At 40.7% G+C, this 14130-nt stretch overlaps 1 protein-coding gene across 1 annotated transcript; it reads right to left on the reverse strand.

Moving 5' to 3' along the window:
- On the reverse strand, positions 1-11646 carry ARF4 (ADP ribosylation factor 4). The gene is made up of 6 exons (XM_026096250.2): positions 11299-11646; positions 4662-4742; positions 4020-4129; positions 2579-2650; positions 1902-2027; positions 1-962 (listed from the first exon to the last, which is right to left on the reverse strand). Exons 1-6 carry the CDS (start codon positions 11363-11365, stop codon positions 876-878), a joined length of 543 nt encoding a protein of 180 aa, XP_025952035.1. The 5' UTR covers positions 11366-11646; the 3' UTR covers positions 1-875.
- Between the last annotated feature and the right edge of the window lie 2484 nt (positions 11647-14130).

Below are 14130 nucleotides of genomic sequence, written 5' to 3' on the forward strand. Positions count from 1 at the left end.
TACATTTTATCATTTTATTAGGAATAATTCCAAGTGGGTTATGAAGAAACTAATCCATTGAGTTTGATGAATTTTCCAAAATTTCTTTATGAAGATATGTTCACCAACAAACAGTAAAACTTCAGCAGAACTATTATACACTGGGCAAAAATAGTCAGGCTGATACCAAAAAGCAACATGCAACATAAAAAAAAAGATACAATATAAAGGAAGACAATCTGCTGAATATTAAAAACAACCTCAACATGAGCTCTTCGCAACCAGCACAGAACTATTCTACCCATCAAATCCAATTCACACAAAGGCAAGTTGGGCTGATAGAACCCAAGGATTAATAAAATGTTCCTCAGTGCAGTAGATCTGAATAGTGTTTTAGAGCATTTTCTTGGCTGGAACAAGCAGTATTAGGAAGTCTTTTTGGCAAGGGAGAGAAATAAATACGTACGGAATGCTACATTTTTAAATCAGCAGACTGTCTGAGGAATGAAACAGGGTATCAGTAAACTAAAAGTAGCAGGGAGAGGAAAAAAAAGTTTTTTTAAACATTAATTTATTGGGGCTCAAAAGAGTATTCCAAACAGATTTTAAAGATGTCACAATAACTATATTCAGGCATTTAGACTAACAAGGGAAATAAAATCAGAAGATACACTTTTTCCAAGTTAAGGAGATATTTTTACCCAAGCATATTGCTATCTTTGCAACATGTAGCTCGGTAAACAATAATTGGCAACAAAATAAGTTGAAACGCTGTAATATCCTGCCCAAATCAGTTCCAGATACTGTAATAACCAAGATGCAAACTAATTTTGTCGTAACAAGCCTAGACCACTTATATCAAACATGTCCCTGGTGAAAGAGTCATCCAGTTCGAGTTAGCGTTTTGAGAGTTCGTTTGACAGCCAGTCAAGTCCCTCATACAGACCAGTTCCTTGTGTAGCGCAGGTAGCTTGGACATACCACTGTTAACAGAGAACATAGACAAAGATTAAATTTAACTACTGCCAAAATGCAAAATTGTCACAGTATGTGACACTCAGATACAGACTCAGAGTTTTTTAAACATTGCTTTGCACCATAAGTAGAGTCAATAGTGAACAGATGGTATTTTCATGAGTTCTGAAAAATTTATATAAATAGGTAGGGTTCAGAGATTCTCCAAACACTCAGTGCTGGCCTACCAAATGCTAGAACACAGTATTAGTGAAGAAACAAAATAAATTGAGAAATAACTTACATTTGCTTTATATGCTAAAAACTATCTTTACAGAATCACAGAATGGTTGAGGTTGGGAAAGGATCTCTGCAGATCATCTAGTCCAACCCCCCAGCTTCTTGTTTTCGTGAGAATGGGCATGAAATTATCTAACTTACAGACCTCCAAAACATTTTCTAAGGATATAGTTTTAGGCTGTCAAAATACAGAGGTGAAGCAAGTATTATAGGAAGATGGATAGTTTATCTGAATCAATCTTTCATCTCAAAGTCTTGTGCAGATCAAATCTGATGATTCAGGAGTTACTTAATTTCCTCCCATCTTTATAAGGGTGAGAATACAGAATGCATTTTCTTCCTCAGAATACCCAGCATCAGGGAAATGGGCAAGCACACCACATACTTTGTCATGTACGTTGACAGCTACATTTCAGTGACAGCCTGGAATATTTATACTTTCCAGGAAAAGGTGAGAGATTAAACACCTGCAACAGCTGTAGACGTTGTATTAGGCTTCTAAATGATCTGTGTTGAATGAGGAGCTTAAAACATGCACAACAGTTTAACAGCAGATACATGCATGTTTTTACAGAAAAAGATGAAGACTTCCATTTAAAGGGAGATTATGTTTACAATCTACAATCAAGGAAACTAGAGTTCAGCAACCAGGGAAGTTCAGCACTTACAGTTCTGTTACGCAGAGACTGAAGACCTAGTTTATCTGTCATTTCACTGATTGCCATGGCATTTGGCAGATCTTGTTTGTTCGCAAACAGAAGCAGCACTGCATCTCGCAGCTCATCCTCCTGAAGCTAACACAGTAAATGAACACATTACTAAATTAGTTCACTTCAGTGCTTGTTGAAGTAACTGAAGTACTTAAGAAACATAAATAGTGATCGAAGGGTTATAAACCTTTTCCTTCTCACCCCTGAAGTCACCAGTAACTACTTACTGTAATTAACAGGTACCCAAAAGAACTTCCGCTAGAACAAGTAAGGAAACATTATTTCACTAGGCAGCTTAAATCCACTGGCCTCTTCCTGTTGAAATTTTTGGTGCCAAATTGCTTTTCCAAAAATCTTTTCTCCGTCTGCTATATTTCTCTTAAGGTTTTATGGAGGAAAGAAGGGCTTTGACACATTAGTAGTTCTGAAACTAAAGCTCTCTCTAAAGTTCTAGCTGTAACTCAGTATTATGCGACCCAGAATTACAAGGTGTGTACTGTATATGCTGGACAAACTCACTAAAACCATAAAATCCTAAAGCCCTCAGGTGCTGATATGCACCTCCAGCAAACAAACAAAAAAATGCCCTTCAAAATAAGTGTAACAATTGTATTTCAGAAGTTACTGATATTTACCATTTTCTGCAGCTCTTCTGCTGCTTCCTGGATTCTCTCTCTGTCATTGCTATCTACCACAAAAATGAGGCCCTGCAAGAAGATAAGCAGTTTTGAGAAGCCATTGCAAATTGTAAACATGTTGTACCATTCTAAAAATCAAAGACCTCCTATGAAATACCGTAACCATCTCTCCCCACATTTTAGCAAATTTGACAGCAGTCTCTGCATAAGCAGTGCAAGATGGCAGTACGAACAGCTACATCATGAGCATCAACTGCAAAATTTAACTAGGCCTTTAAAATTAGAGTTCAAAATACCCAGGAACATCAGTTTAAAGATTACTGTGGGAATCATTAATCTGAGGCAAACAAGCAAAATTTGATAAGCTAATTCTCCCCCTCCCTTTTTACTCACTGCATTACATTAAAAGCAGCTAGGGAATCATAAGCACTTCATTATAACAAGCACTAGAAAAGCCTTAACGTAAGGCCTGAGTTTACTCACCAAGTTTGTACCAATCAGTATTCCTAATGGCATCTCAGTTATTCAAGTGTCCTCCTTACACTCACATACACACACACTTTACGTACTCTTAAAATCTTGACTTGAAAGCATTATATTTTACCGTTCTCTTTAAGGAAAGAGAAGCATCTCTTTCTTAAGTCTTCAGTAGCAAGGCTGAAATGGGAACTGAAAATAAACATTGCTTGGCTTGCAGCTTTATTTTGCCAGCTCCTTTTTGCCCATCCAGACTTCTCTACTTTTCTGTACCAACTATCACACCCATGCTGCTGCAAAGATGCTTTTTAGAAAAAATTCTATATTCAGCACAGCCAAAAGACACCCCTACAAGTTTCCCAGTACTAATAAGCCACTTATCTTGCCACTTGTGAACCAAAGGGAAGAATCATTTATGTCACCAAAATGACAGCAAGGCACATCAACGTGAACCTGACATTCTCTAACCAATCAGAACAAACATCCCCCTCATGACATTTTTAGGTACTCTGTATACTAAATATACTGATACAACAAAAGGAAAACTATAATTTGAGGCAGATTGGAAGAAAAGTAGAAGGGTGTTTAGACAGTAACATTTCTTTATATATAAACCAATGCCAGTTCAAATCGCTCATCAGACGAAGCAGCGATACAGCAAAGTTAGAGTTCCACACCCAAAGGAGTCGCTCTAGCACATTACAGAACACTGACTACAGGTTAGTCCTGAAGGACTTCACCCCTGCCAGGCTACGCTCATGACTAAGGCTTGAAGCCTCCAGGGTAACAAAGCAGCTTCACCTAGAACAAAAGGCGAGTATCCTTCAGAACTTCCAGGAGATAGCAAGGACCCTTTCTGAAAGGAAGGGACAGAAGACAGTATGTTTTCCACATGCACACTACAGAATAAAATGAGCCCTTACAAAACACGTCTTTACTCTTATTAACTCAGAACTCTTACCTGTGTGTTTTGGAAATAATGCCTCCAAAGAGGTCTAATTTTATCTTGACCACCGACATCCCAAACTGTGAAACAAATGTTTTTATATTCTACTGTTTCCACATTAAAACCTAAAATAAAAAGAGTCAAGTAGTTAGAAATAGTTAATGCTAAGGTTAACAGACAGTTGTAATCATCTCAAAGATAGCTACTTCCCCAATTTTACTTCTGGCATTTTAATAATGCAGTTCATATACTTTGGGAGTGCAAAAAGCAAACTGATGGAAGAAAAAAAAATCACTCTTGAATCTAAGTACATCGTATTTGGTTTAAAATATCTTTCAGCCACAGACTGCTGGAAGCTCAGGATGTTTGGGGGAAGTATCTCTACTTCACTGGCCTGTTCCTATACTTCTCCCGAACATCTATACTGGCCACCACCAGCACAGGATTCTGGGCTAGATGGATCTTTGGCCTGACCAGGTAGGACTGTTACTCTGTTATGGCAGTACCAAATCCTATAAAATATTCTGAAAAGACCATTTTTGTCTTGATTCCTATGCTAATAGCAAAGACGACAAATTCCCACACTCCCTAGAAGCCTGTCTCTGCAACCCAAATTTAACATAACAAAAATAAAGAAATCAGAATTGGTTAACTTACCAATAGTGGGAATTGTGGTGACAATTTCTCCTAGTTTCAGTTTATAAAGTATAGTTGTCTTACCAGCAGCATCCAAACCAACTAGAAAGAACAGAAAATTTTTTTAGTTCGCAATATAAACAACCATCTGATAATTTCAAAAGACGTGATTTTAAATATGACAGTATGTTAGTTTTTTCGGAAAGGGAAAAAAAAACTTTTAAAATGCTCTTCAGTTATTTTTAATAAACTACTGTATGTTTCTCCTCTACCCAGCACTGAGAGAGGATCCAAGCAATGAAGAAAACAAGCTCAATTACAAATTTTAATTCTCAACCTACAAGCTCAGAATTTTCTAGTCATCTTCCCTAGCTATTACCATTTTAACTGATTTCATGGTTGTTACTTCACATTCAAGTTGGAAAAGGTCTCGCTTACTCATCTTACAGCTAAGGCCAATTTCACATATACCTGAACCAACATGAGCTGGCACTATCACTAGAAGACACTTCAGCCTCTTTTACTGCAGCTTCTTGTTCCTTAACTCCTGCCCTCCTATCCCATATAAGCTAAGGGCTGTAAAACACTGCCACACCACTTCTATTCATTGAGATCTACTAAGATGATTTCCTTAGAAGTCCCCACTTTCAATCTTTATAGAAAGTCTTTTGCCCTGGAATTTGCTTCTCTGTTGCTACAATAAAACTTAAATTTGCTGTCTTTCAAAGTAAACTGTGGGATAAATATATGATCTTTAGAAAAAAATAAATAAATCAGAGCCTCAAAGACATTTTTAGAGGAGTATCACTAACATTGTAGTCATACATTGTAGTTTCCTAGAACTGTTTGTGCAACTGCTGATTGTTACACATTTCAGAACATGTAATAGTGACTCAAAATGCAATTCTTTACATTAGTATCCAATGTCTAACGCTTGAGAAAAGAGTAGGTACTAAGCACTTACCACAGCAATAGCTTGAATAACAAGTTTATTTGTGAAACTTGTATGTTCAATAACATTTTGCCCAAACAAAAATAAAACTCGCATCCAATTTAAACTAAATAATACTTGCACAAGAAACAATGTTATCATTGCTTGATAATATTTTAAGTGTTCTAAGTTAATATCCTACTTGGTGACTGCCATATGTTAAGTTTTGAGTGCTTTGTTGACTTGACTATCAATAATGCAGCTCTTTCTTTAGTGTTGCAATAAAGTGTAATTTCAAATTAGCTACTTATTCAGAATGAAACCAAACTCTTAAAAAAAAAAAAAAAAAAAAATCCTCCTTCTTAAGGCAAACCACTGACAAAATCTACCTGCAAGTGTCCTGTATTATGATAGTTATGGTCAAACGAGTTTTTAAGAGTTATGTTTCCTACTGTCTACACATTTGTCTCTTTCAGAATTGCACACACGCATGAACAAGAAATACAGGATGCAGCAGAAGTTTCATAAGAACTTGCAAGTCATCAAACTTTTAAATGTTAGCATTTTTCCTACAACAAAGTGTCAGGTAGCCTTAGAAAACCCTTTAAGAGTACGCCAAAACTCTCAAATATTCCATGTGCACTGAAATAATGTCTTTAACAGCACAGTGCTTTAAGTCCAACACTTTTCTTACTCAGCTCAGTCTCACAGTCTCACTCTTACTCAGCTCAGCTTCTTACAGAGCTCAGCCTCAAGTCAGCATTTATAGGATGCCTAGACATTTAAGAGGCAGAATGTCATGCATGTGCATTATATATGACATTTTCCACTAACTGAAAATTAAGAGCATTTAGAGAGTCGCCAAATTAAAGCTACACATGTACACAAACTCTTCCCTCACCAAAATAAAAAAAACGCCCACAAACCACACACTAAAAGCCAAATAGTTATCTATAGAACAAACGCTGACAGCTAGATTTGTTACCATTAGCAATGGCTTTAGCTACACAAATAGTTTTAGCGCTTTTAGGAGTTATACTATAGATACAGATAGAGACAAAGAAGAAAAGTTAACTTCAGTTAACCCAAGGTACTTACAGTACAGAAGATACTTACGGTACTAAGAATCATTTGAAGATATGACTTGGAGTTTATCAGAGAAACTAGAAACTTGTCAAGAATTTAAACTGTTGCCTAAAGATTTGCCTGAACTTAAGAAGTTACCGCCCCAGTTATCCAGCCTGTCTTGGGCCACAGTGGAGTTTGCAGAAGGGTACATTAGCTATGCAAGCATAAAGCGCAGAGCCTTTGCTTAAACACACTCTTATCCACAATTTTAATTAAGCTGCTGGACTTTGCACTGAGGCAGGCTGAGTTATGGACACATGCTCTTTTCTTCTGACTCCACAATTGAGGCAGCAGCTTTTAGTAGAGCGAAGGCAACTTCTGCAAATCACCACAACCAGATTTGCAAAAATGATCACTTTTAGCCAAATTATAAATCTTATGAAGTCTAAATAATTAATAGTCATCAACAGCATAGCCTCCGTTCATACTTCTTATTCCAAGATATCAGTTTTCCCCTTTTCAAAACAAGAAATTTCAGAGTACCAAATCATAATTAATCTTTTGAGCTGCTAGGAAGCAGAACTATTTCTTTTAGAGCAAGTGCTGTAAACTGCTGGGCTACTATCAGTTTTCAAGAATAAATGCTTGCTTAAGCTTGTTAAGGGACACTAAACTTAAATCTATGAGTTACCTCCGTATCACAAAGTTTAAGTTCATGTTACCCATCAAGATAAAAACCTAACCAAATCTTAAATCCCAAAGTAATCTAGAACAAATTTCCAACACCAGATTTTCACTCTGATTCCGCTGTGTGACTGCCCATTGACAAAACTGAGGTGCAAGAATCTCAATGTAGTGTGTGACTGCCAACAGTTGTATTGCAAAGCATTAAGATTAAAGGACAAGTGGGAAGCAGAGACTTGCACTTGCAACCATTTATCTTTAAACCGAGCCAAACATCCTCTTCCTCTAGCTGGAGAAAAAAACATCTACAATGCTTCCAGTTACTGTTAAAGCAAGTATAGTTCTAGGCCCTTTACTCCTCTTAGGATTGTTTTTTTTATAGTCTTACCAGTCATGTTTCTAAATCTCAAGCTTGTAGCTCACTTGTCCCTGGGAACACCATTCCTGGGATCACCTCACGTTGAAGGTAAGAATGCTGAAATTCTTCCTCGAATAATTACCAACTTCCTACTTTGATCACTGGTGGCTGCATATTAGGCTGCCTAGGTCACCATCGCAAAAAATGTCATATAAATGATAGATTTATAAAAAATTAGAGTTTAATTCTCAAATGGAAACCATCAAGACCAACAGACTATGGCCATCAGATTAAGATTTCCAGGAGTTTAGTATAGAATACAATGTATTGCTGCTTCCAACATGAATGCTGCCCATAATCAGAAAAAGGAGGGGGGACAAAACAAAGAAAAACAGCTTTCTACCTGATTTCTTAACTGATTTGAAGTCCATGTTACAAACAAAATCCATCTTAAAAAATAAAGGGAACTAATTAATTCCCATTTACTACATATTTGTATTCCTTCACACCTTTCTTCTACTTTGATCCTAGTTTTCTCAAAACTTCACTTATTTATCCTTTAGACTGTATTTGAAGGAGGGATAGTATGTTAAGTGGAGAATTCTTTGGAGGACATGCACGGATGATTCTCTATACAGTTTCTCAAGAGAACAGACACACACAAATGAACAGCATGCAAACTTCCTGTTATTAACAAAGAACAAATAAAAAAATGGCTGAATAGTTACCTGCTAGTACTATAAGAAAATTCCTAAACGATTTAACAATTTTTATTGTATTTAATAATTAAATTTCTATTTGAAGCTTCTGAGTAGCTATCATCTCAGTCAACACACAACTGCAACAAGAGATAGAACACTAAAATTATGATACTGAAGGGTGCACAGTGAACAAAAATTGTTCGTTTTTAAGTGCAAGATACTGAGCGAAGAGTTTTACAGATAAGTACACGCAGGGCCAGGACTCAAGAATTTCTCCACTCTAATACTAAGTTTGTCCAGCGTAACTTTGCTAAGTCATTAACAGCTGTTTCTTTTCTCATACCTTGTGTTACTTCCCATCTATGATGAAGATGGAAAAACTTTTATGCTCCTTTCCTCAGAAACATGTTAACTGCATACATCTAAAAACATAATTACACAAGTGCATTTTTTTTAAACAGAATTTCAGGAATGGTGTACCGTTAAACATCATCCTTTTGTCACAAATGTACTTTGAGACTACCAAAGATGGTGTTTCATATTTGGTGTTGACATGTTATGTTTCAGATGCTTTCAACACACTTGATGAGAAACACTCAAGATTCTGTAGAACTTCGTAACACAAGGTCTGTCTTAAGAGCTGAAACAATTCTCCTTTACCTTGACTTTTTAGAGGAACAGAAGAAAGTTATCAACCTAAGGGAAGTTTCAATTATAACTAATCATCTGTTCACTATCAACTCACCCATATAATGTCTTCCTCTCTGAATATTTACCTGTAAACACCTCACCCAGTAAAACTACTTCACTGGTATACCTGCAAAAATGTAAAGGTCTTACCTTATCTAATTCATTTTTAAATCATACATTGAAAATCAGCATCTTTGAAGAAAAGTGTAATTCAGTCTCTGTGTTCATTCAGACATTTGCCCTCAAATTGTCAAAGTGGTAATTATGATGTAGAATATTACAAAGAGCTTCTTTTCCATGTCACAGGAAAACAGAGTTATGTGATCTGCAGTACAATATACTGTGATTATAAAAAAAATCCAGTTTAGTCCCTAAACAATACCGTCATCACAACATAGCAATGTTTTATCCTAATACACTGCCTAACAAATACAGAGCAGCCTCATGCTCTAATCAAGCCATATATTTGAATATAATCAAACCCTTAAAATCTGAGTCCAGGAAAAAAAAAAAAGATGCAAATAAACCACATATTAGAAAGTGTGACTCAGTAACCCCATATCTAACCTAGGTTTGAACTAACTGCCTACCAATGATGGATCTAAAGCACTGCAAGTTATTTTTAATCTGTATGACATTGCTTGCCCATTTTCATTATTTTGCAGACTACAACAGAATTACAAATATCATAGACACTATCTTATCTTACAGTCAGCTCATTTGAAGATTACATATTATTAATTCAGAGTAATATGAAGAGTCTAACTGCTATGCAGACAGTCAAATAACTTCCTTAAAACGAACAGATGTACTAAGCTGTCTTAAAGACAAGTACTCAAGTATTAATAAAGGACTATCATTACAAAATGCATGCAGAACATGAAAAATAATAATTAAGAAGTGCTGTATTTGCTGTCTGCTGTGCACAGCCAGGCAGCGTTAGAGACGAGCTAGCATGCCACGAGGTATCATAGCTGAGATCTAGTCTCGTTGCTGGCTGTACTGAAATGAGCACTTCACATAATTTTGTAGGACAAACTATTTCAGTCAACTGCCATAAATGAAGTTCCATCCACTTCAGTAAAAGAATTTGAGAAAAATTTGGGGCGTAAGATTTGTGTGTACATAAGTCTCAGTGGCATGGAAAAAGGCAGGGAAGAGCCGAAGCTGAGAAGGAAATACTGAATCCAGTGCGCTTGTTCTGACCTTTTGAACTACAGTCTTAAATGGAGAACCTTAAGGAGCCATTGGCTCAAACTGTTACACAATCCACTTCAAAAGAAAAGAAGTGCAATCTAATTCTAAATAAATAATTATGTGCAAGTAGGAAAACTAATCAGGCGTTGCAAAAGGGTTTTTTAATGGTCTTGTACATGCGGTAGAGGAGAATTAAAATGCACAGACGCTACACTGAGACGTCCTTTCACAAGGGATGTGATCTCTGGGAGAGATACAGACAGACACCTTAGTTACTGAAAATCAGCCATTATATGGTAAATTCTAAAGCGCTTAGTGCTCAACACACTGGGCTTTGTCACATCCTGTTCGAAAAGCCACACTGCTCCCATACGAGGGCTCCGCACTGAGCACACAGCCACACGCAGCAGCGCCTGGAAAGGCGCCTCGCTCGCCGCCGCCGAACAGGGACACCCTGCTCGGCCCTGCGCGTCTCCCCGGGCCGACGGCACCGGCTTCACCTACTGCAATTTGATCTTTGTTCTACATTTTGCTTTCGCCCAACGCAGGCGGAAAGGCAGGTGCAAGGAGAAAGGGCTGAAGCCTCGCAAGCGCGGCTGCAACCCCCGGAGAAAAGGGGTTTCTGCCGCCCAGAGCACCGCAACCCCCGGCAGCAGGATTGGGGGGGGGGGGGGGGGGGGAAAGCGAGAACACGAAGGAGGAAAAGGAGGAGGAGAGGGGCGGGCAGGCGTCTCCCCACTCACCCCTTCCCCCACCGCTCCTTCTCCCCACTCCACCCGTGCGCTCCCCGACGACCCCGCAAGCCCCGAGCAAGGGGGTGAGGGGGGGAAGGCCCCCGCCGCCCCCCAGCGCCCTCCCCCCGCCGGCAGGTCGCGCCCCTGAAGGAAGGAGAGAGGGAGCGGGCCCAACGGCGGCTGGGCCGGGCCGGGTGGCCCGGCAGGGCCCCGCGGAGGCGGCGGCGGGCTCGAGGGCCGCAGAGGGCGGCGGCGGCCCGCCCTGCCGCCGCAGAGGGCCGCGGGCGCCCCTTACCCATGAGGATGCGCATCTGCTTCTTGCCGAAGAGGCGCGAGAAGAGCGAGGAGATGGTGAGGCCCATGGCGGCGCTGGGCGGCGGCGCGGGGCAGGGAAGGAGGGGAGCGCGGCCCGGCTCTTGTCTCCGCTCACGGATCCCTCCGCGGGCGGCGAGGCGGCGAGCAGCTTCGGCCCGGAAGCTCCGAGCTGGAGGGCGAAGACGGCAGCGACGACGGCAGGAGCCGCTGCTGTTTTGTGCCCGGGGAACCTCGCCCGCTTTCTCACTGCCACGTCACTCTCGCCACGGCCGCCCCGGCTCCAACGCGGACAAATTCACGTCACGCTCGCCACATCCCCCCGCCGCGGCGCCGCCCCCCGCCGCACGGCCTAACCGTGCAACGGCAGCGGGGACTACAACTCCCGGCAGGCGCTGCGGCGGCCGAGCGCCTGGCTCGCCTCTGGCCGCTCCCGGCAGCGCACGACGGGGGATGTAGTTGAGGGCCTCCGTGGCGCCTGGCCGCAGCTTCCGGCCACCGTGGAGAGGGCAGAGCGCGGCATGCCGGGAAGCGTGGTCCCCCCGACCCGGCTCAGGGGCCCGCGCGTTGCCTCGCAACCACTCGTCCTCCCACCTGGCTTCGGCTGAGGCGTTAGGCCGAAACGCTTCCCCTAAGGGCCCAAGGGCACCTCGGAGCAAGGGAAAGGAAGATGGGATGCAGGGTAAAACCAACCCCCCGGGAAGCTCACACCTAGCCCCTAGTAGCAAACCCAGGCAGCTAGGAAAGGAAGCAGAATATTAATATATAGTATTAATATATTATTTCTAGGACTTGCGCCCCCTGTGCAGCTGTGGAAGCTGCACAGACAAGGTAACAACAGTGCAATCCTGGCCCTCCAAAGCGTATGCTCCGTGCAAGAGGAAGGAGGCAGCAGACACGCAGGGAAGTGTGTGGAAATAAAACTGAAACAAGCAATGTTTTATCAGCCTAGTAGAAACATGCCCTTTTTTGAGAGTTAGGATGTTAGAAGGAAAATCTCTGATCCTCAGATACAGGTTTCTTTACAGAAATACACTTAGTTTCTATCCCCCCTTTGATCCGAGTCTTCCAGTGAAAGGGGCAGGCTAATTAAATGAGAAAGCAAAACCAAGCTAGTACTGTTGTACCAATTGCTCCCACCCAGCACCTGGAGCGGGCTAGGCAGGATGGGCACCCTGTGCACTGCTTACTTTTTTTTTTCCCCCCTCTCAACCTGACAAATCCCCCCACTCCCTTGAACAGGTTCCTAAGAACAGGTAATGAAAGACATGCAGGGGAGGAAGAAGAGAGCTGCAAACTGACCCTGGGCAAAATCATCCATGGTGATGCATCACAAAGCATCACATATTTCTATAAAACAAGCTTGAGCAATTTCAAACTGTGTTTAGAGTTCAAAGGTTCTCTCTCATACACACACACATATATATATTTTCCATATTCAGAGATTCTAGATATCTTCTATATTTCAATAATCAATGTAATTTTAAGTCCAAAGGAAGAAAAATTTTATTTTGAAGATTAACAAAGTGTTATCTTCACAACTTGAAATAATAGCTCGAAGGTATATTCACAGTTCTGTGAGATCAAAAGTGTTACCTACAAAACTTAACGAAGACTGTCTGTGCTAAAATAAAACTACTGAAACTACATTAATGACACCTTTTACATTGTTATTCTTTTGTCTTCATGAAACAGACTGTTGCTGTTAGCACTGCTGGGAAGTTAACAGGCAGGATATAACTGTCATTTATAGTACTGGCCAAGAAGAGACAGAGACGGAGACTGCATTTCTTTCCCTCCATCTTCAACAAGCTTCATCTGGCTACTGTTTATCAAAAGCAGAACAAAATTAGCATGCTTTGGAACCAAAAGCTTCAACTTCACAACCAGCTGTAACTATGCCACCATTTCTATAATGACCCCTGTGACAGCTACCATAAAATTTCTGTAGTACAATAGTAATTAAATTTAGGACAGCATAAAGAAAGATGCATTTAATACTTAAGTAACTGAGCCACCCACCCCAACAAAGTAGTAGCTCAACCAAAAGTCCTAAAATTTTAAAGGGAGTCATGCCCTACCTATGCTCCTTCTTCCTTTTCCCATCCAAACAATGCATTTAAGCCAGAGGAAGAAAGAGGTAAAGTTATTGAAGCTAGTAGTTCTTGCATTGTCCTTTAGCTCTTGAGCCTCAGATGAATAAGGGCCAGTATGAGCTCTTTCCCTCCATTTCTGCATTTTAAACACACAGAGTGAAAAAACAGGGATGGGAAAGTTCCAGTTCACCAGCTGCCAACTGCCTTCTGTAGCTGATACAAAGCCTCTGCTCCAACCCTACAAATGGCAGAGGTATGCCTACTGAAAAGCACGTGCTCAGTGCAAAGGAACTGCAGGGGGACAACTGAAAAGCACGTGCTCAGTGCAAAGGAACTGCAGGGGGACAGGACAAGATTAGAAACTAGCAAAACGGAAATGCTGCTCCTGTCTTAGTGGCTATGTTTTGCCTAGACTTGTAGTTATAAGGTAAAGCCCTTTCGATCTACCCTTGCCAAAAGCATTAGAAATCTTTGACAACAATGGCAAAAAACCCAGCACAACTTTTCCTTTTGCCTTTCTTTTGAACAAGCTGCTAATAATTCTGTTGAAACATCTAGTTAGTCAGGGATTTAAACTAATACCAGCTCCATAAAAGAAAGCTGAAACAAACTTGCAGGCTGCTTCCCACTCCAGTGTTTTGCAAGGGCCTCTTGGATATGTAGAGGAAATAAACTGGAGATTGTGATGTATTTTGCTGGGAACCCAGTCCTTGCCATTT

This window comes from Dromaius novaehollandiae, chromosome 12 (assembly GCF_036370855.1).
Source record: "Dromaius novaehollandiae isolate bDroNov1 chromosome 12, bDroNov1.hap1, whole genome shotgun sequence".
NCBI classification, from domain to species: Eukaryota; Metazoa; Chordata; class Aves; order Casuariiformes; family Dromaiidae; genus Dromaius; species Dromaius novaehollandiae.

Excerpts from the sequence above, each read along its gene's own strand:
- ARF4 (XM_026096250.2), bottom strand. The coding sequence starts at position 11,365 with ATGGGCCTCACCATCTCCTCGCTCTTCTCGCGCCTCTTCGGCAAGAAG. Across the intron at positions 4,743-11,298 it reads GCAGATGCGCATCCTCATGG|TTGGTTTGGATGCTGCTGGT; the intron begins GTAAGGGGCGCC and ends TGTTCTTTCTAG. Across the intron at positions 4,130-4,661 it reads CACCACAATTCCCACTATTG|GTTTTAATGTGGAAACAGTA; the intron begins GTAAGTTAACCA and ends TTTTTATTTTAG.